Raw genomic sequence first — 19,772 nt, forward strand, 5'->3', positions numbered from 1 at the left:
CAGGAAAAACTAGTCTACCCACTGAGGAAACAACTGCCTTAGGAAAAAGGTTCTCCCTTAAAAGATGTTTTACAAAGGTCGTTAGATACTTTTGCTTTCTTTTTTAACCCTGAAAACCAAAGAAGCCAGGAAGGCAAATTTCCAAGACTGAAATTGTAAAGTCAGAAACAATTAAGTCAAATACAAAAACAAACAAAAAATCCCAGTTTGGTGCATGCAATTTAATACAGTGAGTAGTGAGTAAATTAATCTATCACTTTCAACCCCTGCAATCACTCGGTATTTGCTATAAGTAAACAGCGCAGTGGCTGAAGGAAAACAAATATCAATTAAAAGCTTATATTCTTTCTTCCTGAATTCTCACTTAGAAGAAAGTCTGTCTTTGTAGAGGCTGTTTACTACACACTTTGTTTCCCTAATCATAGTGTTCTTTGACATAATTAAGATTATCTACATGGACAGTACTGTTTTTTGAAGGCTGACTTTTCTACATCAAGGACTTGATCTCTCAAAAGCTTTTGATTTTACTAAACATATGATACCCCGCCGCCCCACCTATACTGCAAACACACAAAAAACACTTTGCTGGTCTGAGGAAGTTTTCCTTCTGAAAACTGGCTAACCTTTTAGGTATTATAACAAAGCCTTTAAGCACTTAGTCTTCTTTAAAGGCTTTTAAAACTTTTAAGCAATATAGCATTCCCTACATGAAACAGATGAGTCAAATTTGTAGGTAATTTTGAGGACTATCATAACTAAATATAAGCATTACAGTGGAATGAAATAAGCAGCTGAAGACTGTGTGGAAACACACTGGCAGTGACACATGTGAGGCCTCACGAGACATCCAGAAGACAAATAAAAATTCAGGACCAGATTTTGTGAGATGTCAGATTTCACCATGTGACTAGCAGACACAAGATCACTTCCAATATGGATTAATATGACTCTGAGGGAAGCACTGTCACACTGCATTTAATTAAGAGACTGGCCACATATCTTTTCAGCCTTATTAAAAGAAGCATAAAGCAGGACTGTCGTTTTTTCTTTCTTTCTTTTTCTTTTTTTTGAGATGGAGTTTTGCTCTTCCTACCCAGGTTGGAGTATGGTGGTGCAATCTCAGTTCACTGCAACCTCCACCTCCCAGGTTCAAGCGATTCTCCTGCCTCAGCCTCCCTAGTTGCTGGGATTTCAGGCATGCGCTACCATGCCTGACTAATTTTCGTATTTTTTTTAGTAGAGGTGGGGTTTCACTATGTTGGTCAGGCTGGTCTCGAACTCCTGACCTCAGGTGATCCACCCACCTCGGCCTCGCAAAGTGCTGGGATTACAGGCATGAGCCACCACACCCGGCCAGGACTGTCTTTTGAAGACTCCTATTTTGCTGAATGAGGCTGAAGAACATACTACATTGTGCTTGCCAATCTTGGGCAATCTCACAGATTTTCAAATATGTGAAAACATAAATACTTACTCTACAGATACCATGAGTAAGTTGCATTATAAGAGATTCTAAAAGTAAAATGACAGGAAAGTCCCACTCGAGTATCCCTCTCCCTCACAGGAGAGACAGCTGTTCTCCTGTTTCTTTTGCCTACTAAACCTCCGCTCTTAACCTCAAATAATAAAATAAATAAAATAAAATAATGCCCCCACACCACTCACATACACAGAGTGAATGGAGGAAAAAAAATGGCTAATGAAATGAATATATGTGTTGAAACTAACCCCTGGGTTTTAAGCATATATTATAAATCAAAAGTCAGTCTAAAATATTGTCACTCCCTTAAATAACATAGGAAAAAAAATCAAAGATGACCATTTTCATCATTCTAATTTGCCAGAGTAGTTTTTCAAGAGGAAAAATGGGATATAAATATATGGAAAGGAAAAAAATAAAATGACTGTTAACAGAGAATGTTCATTCAACAATAAATATTTATCAGGTACCTACTCTGTGTCAAGTGCTATCTGTTGCAGGAATTGTGGATAGAGCAGTGAACAAGGTAAGGCTGCTCTCATGTAATTTAACCCAAAAATTACTAGAAGGCAGTGAATTCAAGCTGTAGACATACGATAAATCTACCAAGAACCAATCACATTCCTCAATGATTGAACGGCATTAAAATACATTAAATCCATTGGTATTAATTTAACTTAGGATATGAGTTTCTCCCCCAAATCAGAAATTCGTTTATTATTTTTTTTGAGATGGAGTCTCACTCTGTCGCCCAGGCTGGAGTACAGTGGCGCGATGTCGGCTCACTGCAAGCTCCGCCTCCCGGGTTCACGCCATTCTCCTGCCCCAGCCTCCTGAGTAGCTGGGACTACAGGCGCCCACCACCACACCCGGCTAATTTTTTGTATTTTCGGTAGAGACAGGGTTTCACCGTGTTAGCCAGGATGGTCTCGATCTCCTGACCTCGTGATCCGCCTGCCTTGGCCTTACAAAGTGTTGGGATTACAGGCGTAAGCCACCGCGCCTGGCCCAAATCAGAAATTCTAAAAACCAGAAAGGCTGATATGATAAAGTAAAGCCATAAACTATGTTTCTATTTTTAACTTATATTGGAGGATTGCGTGAAGCCAGGAGTTTGAGACCATCCTGGGCAACACAGCGAGGGCCCATCTCTACAAAAAATTAAAAAATTAGCCAGATGTGGTGGTGTGTGCCTGTACTCCTAGCTACTTGGGAGGCTAAGGCAGGAGGATCACTTGAGCCCTGGAGTTCAAGACTGCAGTGAGCTATGATCATGCCACTGCACTCCAGCCTGGGCAACAGAGGGAGACCCTGTCTCAAAACAAAACAACATAACACAACATGTATATGACTACTTAGGTGCCTGATACAGCTTAAAAATATCGATAATGAAAACTTATCTGGAAGATTAAGCTAGCAGAAACAGCAAAGGCCATTATTTTTTAAAAGATGATGTTTCTTGCCAGATTTTAAAATAAAAAGTTGAACTATCACAACCATATGGTAATGTGTTAAAAATAACAAAGCTCAAACACAGACTTGGAATTCTTAAAATGCATTTCAACTATTGTAAAAAAAAAACATTTATAACAAGACAAAAGCAACCAAAGGAGCTCTTCTCTTCTCAGGATATGCTTAAGTTATTGCAAAATATAAAAATTATTTAAAAAATTTTTAAACCCTAAAACAACAAAGATCTTCTCTACCACTTTAAGAATGTATAACAAAACGACATTTTTTCACCCAATAACTTCTTACAAAAACAAATGAATGTAAGTAAATTCAAAAGATCCTTCTGGCTGTTGTGCAGAAAATGAAGTAGACAAAGGTAAAAGTGAAAGTGGGGAAAGAAGACAGGCGGTTACTGCTACTGCACATGTCAACGTAAGAGTTGGTAGCTTGGCTTGAGATGACGGTAAATATGGAGGTGTGGTCAGTTTTATTAATACATGGATTTTGGTGGTGGAATCTGCATGACACAGGGACTAATTAGATGCTGAGGGTGAGATGATTGTCAAAGATGCCTCCTACACTTCTAGATTGGCTTGAGGGAAAGGAGTTACCATTAACTGACAAGATGAAAAAAACAGGAGAAAATCTGATTTGACGAGAAAACACCAAGGACTCAATAACTAATGAAAGAGTAGGAATGGGAAGATCCATGGAACAGAACTAAGTTCAGAAAAAGACTCTAGTATATAATGGAATGTAGTATGTAACATAAAAACTATTTCAAAGAATAAGGAAGATGGAAAAATAAACTATTCAGTAATTACTGCTGTTACCCAATTTGGGGTTGAAGGGATGGAGTTGAAGGCCTTCCTTGCAACTGAGATCAAAATGGGTTCCAGATGAATTAAAAGATTTAAATCTAAGAATACAACTGTAAAAGCAGATACAATTTTTGTAATTTCTAATTTTAATTCCTATACTTTTAAGGTGGTGAAAGGCTTTTAAAACATGCCAGCTCAGCAACACACCATAAAGACAAAATCGCTGAAATTACTATGTAAAAGATGAAAACTTCAACGTTATCAGCAAGGCAAAAACAAAGTTAAACAACAAAGAAAAAACTGGAAGAAAATGTTTCCTATAAATATAAAAAAGAGCTACAATAACTAACATATGAAAAATAGTTTATTTTTAAAAACGAATTCTACCCCTCTCAAAGGGTAAGGTTCAAAAACAAGTTATCTATATACAAATGCTATTTATTTACTTACTTATAGAGAGGGTTTTGCTCTGTTGCCCAGACAACAGTACAGCATGAACACAGCTCACTGCAGCCTCAACCTGCTGTGTTCAAGTCATCCTCCCACCTCAGCCTCCCAAGTAGCTGGGCCTACAGGCACATGCCACCATATCCACCTAATTTTTTAAAAAAAATTTTTGTGGAGAAGGGGTTGCCCAGGCTGACCTCAAACTCCTGGGCTCAAGGGAGCTTCCCACCTCAGCCTCCCAAAGTGGTGGGATTACAGATGTGAGCCGCTATGCCCAGTCAAAAGCAGCTTATTAAAAATCAGTTAGAAAAACCTTAACTAAAAAAAAGAGCAAAACCAACAATTTATAAATGAAATAAAAATGGCTGATAACCTAAGGTATTCAACTTCAATAATTAATACAAAATAACAGACTAATTTTCTCCAAAAGGATTAAAAGAGAAAGGGAAAGCTTGCATCTGCTAATTATTTGGGTACAATCATGCAATCAAATGTGTTAAAAACTACAGCTTACCAACACTGCTAATGAGAGGGTGGGAGCTGCTAAAATTTTTCTAAAAGGTGATTTGGTAGTACGTATCAATAAGTCCCCAAACAGGGAATACACTTTGATCACCAATCCCACTTCAAGAATTTATTGTAAGACAGGGATTTAAAAAGATGTACAGAATATATAAGCTTGGTCATTTCAACATGTATATAATAGTAAAAAATTTGAAACCATAGAGATTCACTAAATATAACCATTAAAAGTAACGATTTACCAAACCTATATTTTTGTTTTGGAAAGATGTTCATAGACAATGTTAGTGAAAAAAGCAGGTATGGTATGATTCTGCTTTAGTTGACCATGTATGCATTTATATCTACAAACATTTGTTCATATATATGAAGAGTCAGAAAAGATACAACAAATGATGTTATCCCCGCTTAATAAGATTACTGGTGAATTTCATTTTATTCTTCATCATTTTCCTAGTATCTAACTTCTTTCTACAACATATATAACATGTGTGTATAAAAATTCCAAATTTATACAGAACAAATCAGTAAGCAACAAAACAATCCAACAGAACACTGGGCAAAAGATATGAACAGGCGATCAACAGAAGAGAGTATAAATGACCAATAACTATATCAAAAGATGTTCAATCTCATTAATAACCAAAGGAATGCAAATCAAAGGGAGATATAATTGCCCACCCATCCATATGGTAACGATCAGTATGTCTGATTGCTTCCAATGTTGGTGAGTTCATGGGTCACAATTACTTGCACATATTGCTGTTAAGAATGTAGATTCGTACAGTCAGTTTGAAAGATAATTTGTACATACAGGAACATGTGTCATGAATGTTCATTACACTATTGTTTAATAGCAAAAAACTGGGAACAGAAAAATGGCTAACATAAGGCAAGGAATTCTAAACAGCTGTTGAATAAGCTAGATCTCTGAGTAACACCCTGGGCAGAATCTAAGAAGAGCTGAACTTCACATTCACTATCTTTAAAATCAAAAAGCTACTCCAGTTACAACTGACTTGAACAACTCAGAGGACTTTCCAAAGTTACCTCTGGGTATTTCAAACTACCCCTTAACTCTGGTGGCTCACCTTCAGGCGCCTGTCTGAGATAATGACATTGCATGAATGAGGCCATGAGAAAAACCCCACCTATCTTTCGAGTCTGGTTTATGAGGAAGCACAAACACATACAATCACAGTGAGTGCACACTCTCAGTAGCAGTGGCACTGAGTGTAAAGAATTGAGAGACATGTGATAAACTTTGGTTGCAGTAATGTTCATCACAACAATCAACAATCAACTGGTCTCCTAGAGCCCCTGTAAAAGGACACTAGAGAAGCCTCAATACCACTTCTTAGGTTATCTAGATTCAGAGCAGTGGCTTTCGAATGTTATTGACTGTGGACACAGTGAGAAACACATTTTGCACTGACACCCAATATAAACACCTACCCTCCCAGACTGTGAAACACAAGTTTCACAGAATATTTAAACTTACTACATGCCATTTCTTTTCTTATTCTATTTCATTTTATTTAAAATTCTGTTCATGACTCACTAAAGTTGATTTAAAACCCACAATCTGAAAACACAGTGACTCAAAAAAAAGCAGGGGTAAAACTTCTCACCATTCTATTTCCCAATGTCACCATCACCACTACCACTAAATTCACCTGCTACCTTGCTTTTACTAGGGCTCTCCCTCCCACTTGAAATACCTTTCTCATTCTTCCCCCATTTAAATCCAATTAATTTTTCCAAACCTACTTAAAATCTCAACTCAATCATAGCCCTCTCCTAGACACACTGTCTTCCAATGTTCTCTTACTCTTACAGCAATAATCATTCAATAGATTTATCTGTCAATTAATACTTTGTGATAACTATTCTGTCCAGAATTGTTCAAATCTTACACTTGAACTCCCTTTCCATAATCTTACTGAGGGCAGGGATTATGCTTACACTGATTTATAACCATTACTGTATCTTAGTGCTTCATACATGGCAGAAATATAAATTTGACTTCCTTGTAAGAGCCTCAGCTTATCAGTTCCCTCTAGGAGTTCACAAATGTCACCCATAATAAGCTACGAGAGTATTTTATTTTGGCAGAGATCTGAAGTCAAATTGAGAAAGGTATTCTATAAATCACCACAGCATCCCAAATAATTGCTGAATAAACAATCCAATGAAAGGAGGAACAAACTCAAAACTCTCAAAATCCCCAGAGAACTTCCCTAGGAAAAGAACTTACCTGTATGGTGAGACCTGGGGCCATGAGGTTTAAGTCTTTCTGCAGAGCTTGCTTCAGGTTTTCATCTATTTGATCTGTTTTTTAAGCCAAGAACAACAGATCTCATGATACTCAATTTTTTTTACACTGTATTCACGAAACAAAACTAATCACTATTAGACCTAAAGTTTCCACAGTACTATTCTTTTACAGAGCTTAAACTGCCTTTTCTTCTCTTTTGTGTGGGGAAAAAAATTGTGAGGAATTATTTAATAAATTAAGGAAGATGACAAGCAGATAGTCTGTTTATCCAATAAGTTCACCCACTAAATGTGCTACTTAACTATGGATAAGCTTATTTACTGGGTAACTTACTAGACTTATTTACTGGATAAACAACTACTGGGTAAAATATGTTGATCTAATAAATGGAGAATCTGGATCTCTAGTATCTTAATTCAGGGCTCTTACTCAATATGTATCCTGATTCTCAAAGAAAAGCAAATTTCTACCTTCAGTAAATCTTTACTCGAATTCCCATATAACTAAACTTCATTTCCATGGATCTCAGCCTTACTGTTATTTTGGATTTAAAGAGAGAGAGAAAGAGAGAGACAGAGAGAAAAGCTCATAGAAAAGTATTTGAAGTACACACAGCAGGAACACTTGGGCTTGTAGCCATGCACTTTCTCTTCACCTCAATGGTACTTCAGCTATTTAAATGATTGCTGGTGAGACAAAGCAGGACCCATCAGTTTTCTCCCATGCCACTGCAGTGGTTGACAATCACCAAAGAGGACTCAATTGATAGATTTTAAATTGATTACTCTTGCTTATTCCTTCATCTTAGAAATTCACTAAAAATTTCAGGAGGGAAAAGTGAGCTACCAACAGCAACAACTCATTGCCTGGTCAGAATTTCCACTATCATAAATGAAAAGCTAAGTTGTACAGAAGTGAGTTAAGAAAGCAGGGCTGATACTGCGATCCTTAGGAAGGCCTTTTGCAAACTGGTCCTTGTTTGGAACCTAGGAACTTGGATTTGTGGAAGGGTCCCACCATCCCCAGAGCTAATACAACTGACTTGCTGTGAACTGTTTATACAATGTGGTTTATGCCAAACACCTGCATTCCTTCTAGGAGTCTGGAATTTTGTTATGTGGTAGGCAGAGGGTGCCTACATAACCAGCCCCCAGTGAAAACCCTAGGCAATGAGTCTCTAATGAGCTTCCCTAGTAGACAACATTTGACATGTGTTGTCATAGCTTGTTGCTGTGGGAATTAGGCACATGTTTGACTCTTGGAAGCCTGCACCTGCTTTCCTCTGCACTTTGCTGATGTGCCTTTTCCTCTCGCTGATTTTGCTTTGTACCCTTTGGCTGTAATAAATCTTAGCTGTGACCACAACTATATCCTGAGTCGTGTCAGTCTCCTACCAAATCATCAGAAATGGGAGCCTCAAGACACAGGTTTCTAAATTTTTCAAATTATCTATTAAAATAGTAACAAAGCTATTTTCAGTAAGTTATTACAGTAAAAACAGAATATAGTCTGTGAGTAGTTTTTCCAATCTCTACCAAATTATACAAAAATTTTTAAACTTAAGATAAAAAATATTTTAAAGACAATTGCTCTATGATAAATTCAGAACAAATGCTTAAATAGCACTAAGGTTTACCAATATCTCAATAAGTTGAACTAGATTTCCAGTTGGCTATTTACATATTTAAAAGAATTAAGACACTTACCAAACAATTCAATGTAAACTTCCTGAAGTGTGTGGGCACTGCAGAACTGGTTCAGCTCATGGTGGATTTTATTGAAGATTAAAGTCTTGTCATAATCTGCAGTATAGTTCTTCACGATATCAAACACTGAAGGAGAGGTACAACCCATGTTTGTTTTACCCAACAATGACTCAGGTACCTTCAAATTCAGCCAGGGTCAAAGTCAGGGTGATATACTACACATGAGGAAAAGTGCCAACAAAATAGTGAAACCAAAAACCACAACTAACAAATCTTGATGTGTTGCTTGTGCTCAATTTTCCAAATACCCTTGTATTTGCAATACTAATACCAAACACCTGCTGGTTAGCCCATCAAACAGGGGCTAACTTTAAAGTTCATACTAAAAAGCATACATTAGTTTGGAGGTAATAAGGAACTATCAAAGTTTTCAAGCAAGGGCATGACAGTCAGATTTACACTTTGGCCAGCAGTGTGAAGATGAACTGAGAGGCATAGAGATCAGAGGCAGGGAAAGCATAAGGCAATTACTGCAAAAGTTTAGCGAAGAGGTAAAGAGAGACTAAGCAAACTGAGGAACAGTAGAAATAAAAGAAGAAAGCAGCTGCAAAAGACCATTTTTTAAAAGGCAATTTTTTAAAGCTGTTAAAAAAGACACCAAGCTAGAAAGGAAAGGAGCAAATATTAACTGAGCTGGGCTTTATCTCAGGTAATTTATATAAATTAGCACTGAAGTCTCCTAAATTTGCATATCAGGAAACTAAGAACCAGAGAATTTTAGAAATGCCCCAAAAGGTACATACTAGACCATGTCAGAACCTGTTCTCTGTCTATAAAAACATGCTGCTTTCTACTTCTGTCTTCAGATCCAAGAATTTGCTCCACTGGCCTTCCCATGTGGGATATTAGATGCAACTGGATTTCAAATCACAGCCGGGCGCAGCGGCTCATGCCTGTAATCCCAGCACTTTGGGAGACGGAGGCAGGTGGATCATTTGAGTCAGGAGTTCAAGACCATCCTGGCCAACATGGTGAAACCCTGTCTCTACTGAAAATACAAAAATTAGCCTGGTGTGGTGGCGCACACCTGTTAGTCCCAGCTACTAGGGAGGCTGAGGCAGGAGAATTGCATGAACCCAAAAGGCAGAGGTCGCACTGAGCTGAGATCATGCCACTGCACTCCAGCACTCCAGCCTGGGTGTCAGAGCAAGACTCCATCTCAAAAAAGAAAAAAAATTAATGGACAGGCCATTAATAAATACTTAATACCTAAATCATTTGCTTGATCATTTCCCAAATGAATTATATCTAATAGTTTCCTATTTAATCTCTGGCTAAAGAATCATCAGTCCCTTCCCTTTTTCAATCAAAATCCATTCCATTGATTTGTGATCAAGGAAAGGAAAAGACAAGGAAAATGCTTAATATCTGAAAAATATAATCCAAATGCACTTGACAGTAATACACCTGGCTCTCTACTCTGAAATCTTTTCACTATTTGTGCCTGTACTGGTGATGTGAAATTTATTATGACCTTACATCCCAATATATTCTTTTTTAGGTCTGTATTATGTCTTCTCAAGTACAATTAAAACCCCTGAAGGCAAAGGCTCTAACTTCATCTTTTTAAATTGTTCTTGCCAAACACAATATTCTGTATATACTAGACATACCAGTTTTATTAACAAGCATGCATCTAAAACGGCATATCTTTCTTCACAGCTTCTAATTAAGTTTTTGATTACAACAGTATCTACCCACCCCATTTCTGTAGGTTTTCATCTTTTCTCAAGAAAATGCTTTCCCCACACTGAAGGCTTTCACACTGCTTTGCAAATTACAGCAAATATCAACTAGAAAATACTTCTCTTTGATGGCAAATCAGTGTGGGCCAAGGAATTATCAGTTACAGATTTCTAACACCTAAGGAAATTATCTCTCATCCTGACTGGATAAAATACTACTTTCCTATTCTAGAAATAACCAATGACCATCTTGCTCTTAGAAACACTAAGCTCAGGGAAAAGTAACTTATACAGTTGCATAAAGTCACCTCTGTCCAGAACTTCTGACCTATTTTTGCCTCTATTCCCCAGAAATTTATTAATCAGTGATCAATGAAGTCATAAAACTTTCAAAGTACCCCTCTATTCCTCAAAGAATCTCTCAGCTATAAAGCCTCTGGCTATAACTATGAAAACCACAGATAGATGGGTAACATACCTGCATAAGGAGCCAACATATTAACCACTTCTATTCGGTCAATATAGATCATGACCCCACCACTAAAAACAAAGAAACAAAAGTGTGAACTACTAAAGGCAATCCATAAAATACAGTTATAGACCTGTGGAGAAGCTGATAATCAAACATATTATTATTCACTTAAACACAGAGAGAATTCACTTCCCTTTTCATAGCATTTCTGCCCCTCTATAGGTGTCAATGTCTTCTGTACACTTGTAATAGTCATTTAAAATAAGTAATTTAAAAAATACCTTGAACTTCACATTCTTCTTTTGATACAATTCAATGCAGTGATTATACCCTAGAAATAATTTGGACCCTGCTTGCCTTTCTTTCCCTAAACCTCTTTAGGACAGCAATTCTCAAAGTGAGGTCTTCAGACCAGTAGTATCAGCATCACACAGGAACTTTTATAGTTAGAAATGAAAATTCTCAGGCCTCACTCCAGACCTACTGAATCAGAAACTCTAAATTAGATGGCATTTAACACTACACATGAGAAGAAGGTGGGATGATTAATTTTAAACTATGTTTTATTAAGCATCTATTCTGGGCCAAGTACTGGTTAGGCATTTTCATATACAGTAATTCTAATCCTTACAATAACTCTGCAAGGTCGAATTTACTGCCTTTTATAAATGAGGAAACTAAGCTTTAAAGTGTCAATAAAGGAATCTGTTGGGGAAAGAGGTATATAGAAACTGTCTGTACTTTTTGCTCAATTTCACTATGAACCTAAAACTGCTGTAAAAAATAAAGTCTTTAAAAAATAGTCAATAAAGCAGATGCAGCAGTGCTAATACAGTTAGGTCTACTTGCTCTAAAACTCCAGTTTTTTTCAATAATACCCTAACGGTTCTTAAGATGGAAAAGCTCCTATTTGGAGACAGGCCTTTGCTCAAACAATGCTCAAATCAGAAATCCCCTTGGGTTCACTATCATGCCTATTTGAGAGATGTCTAAGTGATCATAGGTGTAGGAACAGAAACTCCATCTGAACTAAAGGGAGGCTGGTAGGCAAAGAGAAAGCTTACCTTGTTCCACAAGGCACATTTTTAACTTCATCAGTTTGTAGTGTCGTCTAGGGAGGAAAAGATATCTCATCAACATTCAAGAAACACATTGTCAAAAAACTACTGGTGCCAGAGGCAAATCTCTGGAGAGCTGCTGACAGTAAGTACAGCAGAGTTCCATCACAATTTCAGTTCCCAAAGATTAGCTTTCAGAATAGTCATTTCTTTCTGTATTCTAGTAGAAATGAAAGACTTGAGACAGAAAATATTTTACAACAATTTTTTTTCTTTTTTTTTTTGAGACAGAGTCTTACTTTGTCACCCAGACTGGAGTGCAGTGGTACAATCTTGGCTCACTGCAACCTCTGCCTCCTGGGTTCAAGCGATTCTTGTGCCTCAGCCTCCCAAGTAGCTGGAATTACAGGCATGCACCATCACGCTCAGCTAATTTTTGTATTTTTAGTAAAGACGACGTTTCACCATGTTGGTCAGGCTGGTCTCGAACTCCTGGCCTCAAATGATCCACCCACCTTGGCCTCCCAAAGTGCTGGGATTACAGGAGTGAGCCACTGAGGCCAGCCTACAGTGAATGTTTGAATCAAGATGCACTGGGAAAGGTTCAATGTTCAATCTGCTAATAAGTAGAAAGGACTCTTCCAGAGTCCCTTATCTGCCTGGAGCTGGCCAGGGGTCGTAAACAACACAGCTTGCTCACATAGATACTCTGACTAGGACTTGTGCTCTGAACTTTGATTCCACTGCTAATACTACTATTTATGTTGAAGATAAAAGAGATTATATGCATACAAGTACTCTAAGACTCAAAGCTGCCCTTGAACCCAACAGCAACCTTTCTTCTCTAAAGCTGTGGTCAACATTTCAGTTTAGTACCTAGTGATCTCTCACATGTCTTATTCAGTTTCCTTTTTAACAGAAGTGCTACCACCAGTACTGCTTCCTCCTGGTGAACCAACAATCTGGTACTTAATTGCTTTGCCCATGTCACACCTTTGTTCAGATCCAGAATGAATGACTTCCTGCTGTACTCTAAGGCCTCAAATAGGTCAGCACCTAATGAGCACATTCTAGACACACTGCATCTTATCAAGCACAAAGCAAAGGAAAAAGGAAGCACAGTCCCCGTTCCCAAAGAGTTCACAATCCAGTACAATGCAATCCATCAACACGTACAAAAAAAACAAACCAAAACAAAACCAAAAACACAGATTATAAACTGAACTGTTAAGTGGTAAATTACAGAAAGTTAAAAAAACAGTAGTTTGAAAAGCTCTCTGAGGTGAAGGATTTACAAGCCAGGTCTAGAGTGGGAGAAATAAGAACAGATGAGGCAGAGGAACATCTTAAGCTCAATAAATATCCTACCGAAATACACACAGTTGAAGAAGACAATACATGTATAGGTGAACGAAAGTAGATAGGCTTGCCTGGAGCAGAAGGGGCAACTTGGATGAGAGATGAAATTCTGACAAGAGACCACGGTGATATTAGATAGAGGGCCCTGAATGCTGGCTGGGGAGTTTGGGCTCTCTCTAGTTCACCTTATATACAGTCACAAAACGAACCATTCAAAAATATGTTTACTTAATTCCTTTTCTCATATGTGATGTATCTCATTCTCCATCTTATATGGAGGTAAGAAAACCAGCTGGGAGGCTAAATAATTAATTTATTTAGATTAATTGAGTAAAGGCCATGAAATGAAAGCTGTCAATCCAGACATAATAGAGGAGGAATCTGATACTTGGTTGATATAAAATTTCAGGAGGGGAAAAAATAAAAAATAACTCTTGAGAGATTAGAATGATAGTTAACATTGGCGGTAACTCTAGGTAAAGTTAGGGGGATTGATGAAGAGACAAATTCTATTTATTTCCTTTAAAACATTAATTCAGTTTCCATATTCCACACCAACTTTACATACACCTTCCTATTTAAACCAAAAGGATATTCTCTAGCCAATTTTCAAACTGAGAAGAACTAGAAAAGAGTTCAAACATTAGCCTGTTTAACACCCTATCTTTATGTACTTTTATATTTCTTTTATGTCCTCTTAAAAATTACTTTCCCAGTATGAAAGAACATTTATTTAAAAAGTGAATCTATGACTACTTTATGAAGGCTGAAGGTTTTCATATATTTTCTCTATTACTTTTTCTTCTTACATCATATATGGAATTTCACATTTATATACATTCCTTTCAATTGCCAAGTTTGTTAAACCATTTATTTGAACTATGTCTTCTAATATGTTCCAAAAATTCCTAAAAATAAATTTATGTCTTACTCTCCTATGAATCTTTTTTTTTTTTTTTTTTTTTGAGATGGAGTCTTGCTCTGTCACCCAGGCTGGAGTGCAAGGGTGCAATCTCGGCTCACCGCAACCTCGGTCTCCCAGGTTCAAGCAATCTCCTGCCTCAGCCTCCCAAGCAGCTGGGATTACAGGCACGCACCACCACACCCAGCTAATTTTTGTATTTTTGTAGAGACAGAGTTTGACCGGGTTGGTCAGGCTGGTCTTGAACTCCTGACCTCAAGTGATCTGCCTGCTTCGGCCTTCCAAAGTGCTGGGATTACAGGCATGAGCCGCCACACCCGGCCAAGAACACTTTTAAAATATAGTTTTATTAATATAATTATTTCCTAGAATGTTACTGTTTTACACATAAAGAACATTCCTATTTAGTCACACTGGCTGGCTGTAGCATGTAAAACTTTTTTGTAGATGCAAAGTATTTTAGTTTACACTGAAGTCTGTACTAATTTCATTTACATCTCTTATGACAGTTTATTACTAATATATACACACACACTATATATTTGTTATATATATACACAATTAAACTCTCAAATCTGTTTACTATTATCTATATCTCCTTTATTTATATTTTTGCATCCGTATGACTTAAACATACTAAGCATTAAAGCAGAGACAGATCTACCTGGCTTTGAACAAAATCTATTTGTTAGAGTCTTGATTTTTTTTTTTAAGAGATGGAGTTTCCCCATGTTGCCCAGACAGGTCTCAAACTCCTAGGCTCAAGCAATCCACCTGCTTCAGCCTCCCAAAGTGCTGGCATTACAGGTGTGAGCCACTGTGCCCAGCCTTAGAGTCTTGATTTGTAAGGGTCTAATGCTACCATTGCTAACATTATTATAGATTGTTTGGGCTACTCATGAGGTCCCGTAATTAAAACTCTTCCTTTCACAGAAAGTCTACAACAGTTAACCAATTTTTCCAAAGTCATGCCACCAACTGGTGGCAACGCCACGTCCCCACGTTCACTACACCACATTGCTTCCTGAGAAGTCAGCTCAATTTAACAACTTCCACCATAAATAGAAAGCCAGAAATACAAATGTGGTACAACTCCTGTCTTTAGAAAACTGGAGCCTTTCTGGAAAGAAAACACACAAAAAAACTTAGCAAACAATGCAAAGACAACAATATTAAAGAAAATAAGGCAAAGGGCCAAAATTTACAATACAGACTTTAAGAGCTACAGATCAGAAGAGGAAGAATCTGGGACAAGCCTTCAAAAGCCTGGCAAGATTTAGACAGAAGAGAAGGAATGGAGAGTGAGATGGTAGATAAAGAAGTGATGGCATGAACCAAGGAAAGAATGGGTAAAATAAATATGGAACAACATAAGGAAATCAGTCTGACTAGGGGAAGAATACATTTCACTTCAATAGACACAATTTTTTCCCTAAGCCATCTAAAACAGGTCGGAAGAAAACCTGGGGGATTTAAGAATTTATAATTAAACTCTCACTTAGCAGGAAGCCTAGACATAAGATTACAAGATTAAATAACATAGAATTTTCCTGAGTCCTGAAAAATTAGCAGCAGATGGCAGACAAACTTCTGAATCCAAAGATTTATGATCACACTGGGCTTGCAAAAGTGGTCACAGTCTAATCCTGGTTTTGTCATCTTGTTACATTGAAAGATATTTATTTTATTGTCTCCCATGGCCAAGACACTTTTCAACGATCAGACACTTATTTCAAATATCCTGAGATGCCATCAAAATATAACATTCACTAAGATTCCACATAAAATTGTGCTTAATATACCAGGCAAAAAAACATGAGGCAGAAAAGCTGTGTATAGGGCGGATCACGAGGTCAGGAGATCAAGACCATCCTGGCTAACACAGTGAAACCCCATCTCTACTAAAAAAAAAAAAAAAAAATACAAAAAACTAGCCGGGCGACGTGGCGGGCGCCTGTAGTCCCAGCTACTCGGGAGGCTGAGGCAGGAGAATGGCGTAAACCCAGGAGGAGGAGCTTGCAGTGAGCTGAGATCCGGCCACTGCACTCCAGCCTGGGCGACAGAGCCAGACTCCGTCTCAATAAAAAATAAAAAAAATAAAAAAAAATAAAAAAAATTTTGATCCTCCATGTTAACAGTAGCCCAGGAGCCTGCCTCTGTGGAAACCAAACACTGTTCTAAACCACATAATCAAATCACTGGTTTGTATGTCTAGTTGTGTTCCTAATTCTTACTTTTATTGCGATAGCAGCAACAAAAAATTTGCTACATATCACGATATAGATGGTAGAAGTCAGTCCTTCCAAGCTACCTGGTTCATACCTTTAATTCATTTCAAGTAAGTGAGGTGGTTTAACATAGTAACTTGTGTTGTAACAACTGTACTCTGAACGTTAACTCCTGCATTTAAGTAAATACCACCATCTGCTTAAGCAATAAGGAAATCTATCTCCACCCAGAAGTGTGGTAACTCCTGTCACACCTGTCTATCTGGTATGGGGGCTTCCCTAGGAATCACTCACCTGCACAGATCTGAATGTAGTAATGAAAGGCAACATGATATGATAGCCTGGTCCACTGGGGCTAGTTAGTAAAGCTCCTCCCCTGCAAAAAGATGTTTCAATTTGACAAAATTATAAAAACAAAAATTATCTTTCTAAATCTAAAATGCTATAATAAATACTCACTCTTGCTCATGCTGCTGACCTACCAAAGCCTCACTAATATGAATTACTCATAATGAACAACTGCTTAAAATACCTCCACACCTAAAAAGGCAAAAAGATCAAATTAAACTGCCAATGTTACACCTTGTTTCATAAGCTCAACCAACCGTACCTCTGCATCTCCAGCACTGCTCTCAGGTTCAAAGGATTCTCCTCGGTCTTTAACCTTCTGAGAAATATTTGTTTAAAAAATTTTAATGGCTTTCAGTAGAGGTACATTAACTGTACATAACAAAAGCCAAATCAAAATATATAATACATTTAATCACCAGGTTGAAAAAAGACAATGCAAACTTTGAAGTAAAGAGAAAATTTCTGAGGCTTATAGTTCTTTCAATCTATCTGCAAGGTAATTAAAATACTGGGAACATAAAATTTCTATATAAAAACAAAAAAAAATTAGCATGAAAAGATGAAGAGTGACAAGACTATATAAACAGGTTAAGGGCCTGTTCACCAAATCCTGGAATGCGAAAACTATGAAAGCAAGCCCTGGAAATTATAAAAAAGGAGGCATTTGGAGAGCAAATAAAACAAAGAAGTCCTGTTTTGCACCTTGTAAATTCACAGAACTTAGCTTCCTGTCTTGAAAATATAAACACGTTTGCTAAGTCATAATAACAAGAAAAGATGAACTGTTTGAGGTTCATCACTAATTCTTTGAGTCATTCTTTGAAATGTCCTTTCTCTGGTTTTACTGCCAGAAAGACAATGCTAAACTGGAAGGAAATCTGGACTAATCTGTAATTTCTTATGCTAGAGCTCCATCTGCTAAGATATACCATTAAAATTGTTCTTTTTCTAGGATTCAGGATGGATCTGAAAATAGAAATATCAGTTTTGAGGGATAGTGGAAGCAAGCAAAAAGTTGACCCTCTTTTTGAATATACCATTATCCCAATTTCTTCACAAACTGGCCTCTCTCTTACCAGTCTACATCAAAAGGAACTTGTGGTAATTAGGCTGAAGGAAAAGCTATGAGAGCTCAACAAGAAAGCAACAGCTCCCACACCACTCCTGTCCCCAACTTGAACAGAAACAGTAAAGGGGGAGGAGAATGGCCCATCAGTGTTATGCTTATGTCCCTGGATGTCCAGGGATATAACCACTATCATGGTCATCATGGTGTTACAAGACGTAACTAGACACTGGAAGCTTTTAAATGAAAAAGTCTAAGAAACAATCATAAACAGAACCAAATTTTCTATACAGCATAGTCTAAAGTCTGTACAGTTGGACGAACTATAATTTATCCATCTCTTCAGTTAGAGGTAGAATGACTACTTTCTTTCTTCCTTCTTCATTTTTCCACAAATAATTTGAGTTTGCTGTGTATAGGAATAACCGTAGGGAGACTTAATCTCTGCAACAAAACGAACATAGCACTAAAACTGTCCAACATCTGGACGGTGTTCCGTAAAAGCCCGCTTCGACCCCCGTGCTTTCCCTAGAGATGGGACATGCGTCCCCGAACGCTGCAGAGGGAACAACTTCCCAGACTCCACTCTGGAGTACCCTTTTAACGTTCTCTAGAGCCCTGACTGACTGCACAAGCCGCTCACCTGTAGTACACAGCCAGGTGGCCCTCCTCAATCTTGTGGATGGAGGCGTAGAGCAGGACAACCACCAACCCCACCACTGCAGCCACCAGGACCCGGGCTTGAGTCATATTCATCCTCGTTCCTCCTGGGAGCGGGAGAAAAGCACCCTCAGTCCCGTGAGTGACAGGTCCACCCCCTCCAGCTTCCACCCTCTCCCTTCGGAAGCTTGGCGCTCTCTCGCAGGCTGAGCCGCGGAGTCCAGTGCCCCAGTCCCCTCATTCTTCCCTTCTGGCGGAGCCCGCTGACCCCTTGCCAACTCCTCCGCCCCTGGAGGCCAGTGGGCCGCCCCTGCTCGGTGAGCTTCCTGACACTCTCTCTCCCAAGGGTCTCTCCCAGGTGGAAGGCACTGAGAACGAGCCCAGCCGCAGGCTCGCTAGGAAAGCCGACCCCTCGGCCGCGCCTCACCGATCAGTGACGCATTGCCCCCGCCCGCACGTGCACCCGACTCCCGGGCCAAGCCAACCGCCGCCAACAGCCACCAACAGCCGGCCCCGCCTACTCGCCCAGTACTGCGGCTGCGCGGGGACGCACACGGCGTAGCCCCGGCCCGCGACTAGTGAGACGGGAAGCGCATGGGACAAAATTATCCTAGCCGCGGACCGCGCAGGGTTTTTGGAGGCAAGTCGCTGTTTTTCGGTACACTGCTGGTTAACTGCTGCGGAAGAGGACAGCCGGGGATCTGGAGTGAGCAGCGAAGCAGAGAAAAGGAAAGGGCCTTTCAGACAAGGGACTGGTTGATTTGTTCTTGTGCAGAGAACCCACTCGGTCATTCTCAAGCGGTAGCTGTTTGGTTTATTTGTCCTTTTGCAGTGTATGAGGAGCCCCACTGTGTAACACGCACGTACTTCCAGCACAGATCCTGCACTTCAGGAGCAACTAAACTTGTTGCAAATAAAGTGCTGTCAAAGTTCAGAAGAGGAAGACACTACGTATAACTGCATCATTCTCTCGTTTTTTAAGTGTTCCTATTATGTGCCAGAATGCTGGTCCAGTGAGGGCTTTATGAAGGCCATCCAGACAACAGGAACAGAATTGCTAAGCACATGGGGCGGCGGGAGGCAGAGGGAATCCTCCAGGGAGACAAAAGTACTTCAGTTTCCTTGAAGGCTTGTGTGATGGAAAGGAGTGCTATGGTAGGGGTCACTACATATTCTGTTCGTTTTAAATTCTAAACCATGGGCAC

General features: G+C 38.8%; 2 protein-coding genes across 3 annotated transcripts in view; both read right to left on the reverse strand.

Moving 5' to 3' along the window:
* The window catches only part of ERLIN1 (ER lipid raft associated 1), a 36,113-nt gene extending 17,013 nt beyond the window's left edge, over positions 1 to 19,100 (reverse strand). Inside the window, 7 exon segments of one of the 2 annotated variants that reach the window (NM_001194366.1) lie at positions 6,980 to 7,053; positions 8,707 to 8,832; positions 10,930 to 10,991; positions 11,988 to 12,034; positions 16,785 to 16,866; positions 18,551 to 18,674; positions 18,995 to 19,094. In NM_001194366.1, coding sequence (NP_001181295.1) covers positions 6,980 to 7,053; positions 8,707 to 8,832; positions 10,930 to 10,991; positions 11,988 to 12,034; positions 16,785 to 16,866; positions 18,551 to 18,663 — 504 coding nt within the window. In that variant the 5' untranslated portion in view covers positions 18,664 to 18,674; positions 18,995 to 19,094. 2 annotated transcript variants of the gene reach the window in all.
* Positions 19,101 to 19,366: 266 nt separating this feature from the next.
* The window catches only part of CHUK (component of inhibitor of nuclear factor kappa B kinase complex), a 45,436-nt gene continuing 45,030 nt past the window's right edge, over positions 19,367 to 19,772 (reverse strand). Inside the window, exon 21 of the mRNA XM_077947215.1 lies at positions 19,367 to 19,488. Within this exon, the coding sequence (XP_077803341.1) occupies positions 19,456 to 19,488 (33 nt within the window). The 3' untranslated portion in view covers positions 19,367 to 19,455. The remainder of the gene's footprint in view (positions 19,489 to 19,772) is intronic.

The sequence above is a fragment of the Macaca mulatta genome, chromosome 9, assembly GCF_049350105.2.
Source record: "Macaca mulatta isolate MMU2019108-1 chromosome 9, T2T-MMU8v2.0, whole genome shotgun sequence".
NCBI classification, from domain to species: domain Eukaryota; kingdom Metazoa; phylum Chordata; class Mammalia; order Primates; family Cercopithecidae; genus Macaca; species Macaca mulatta.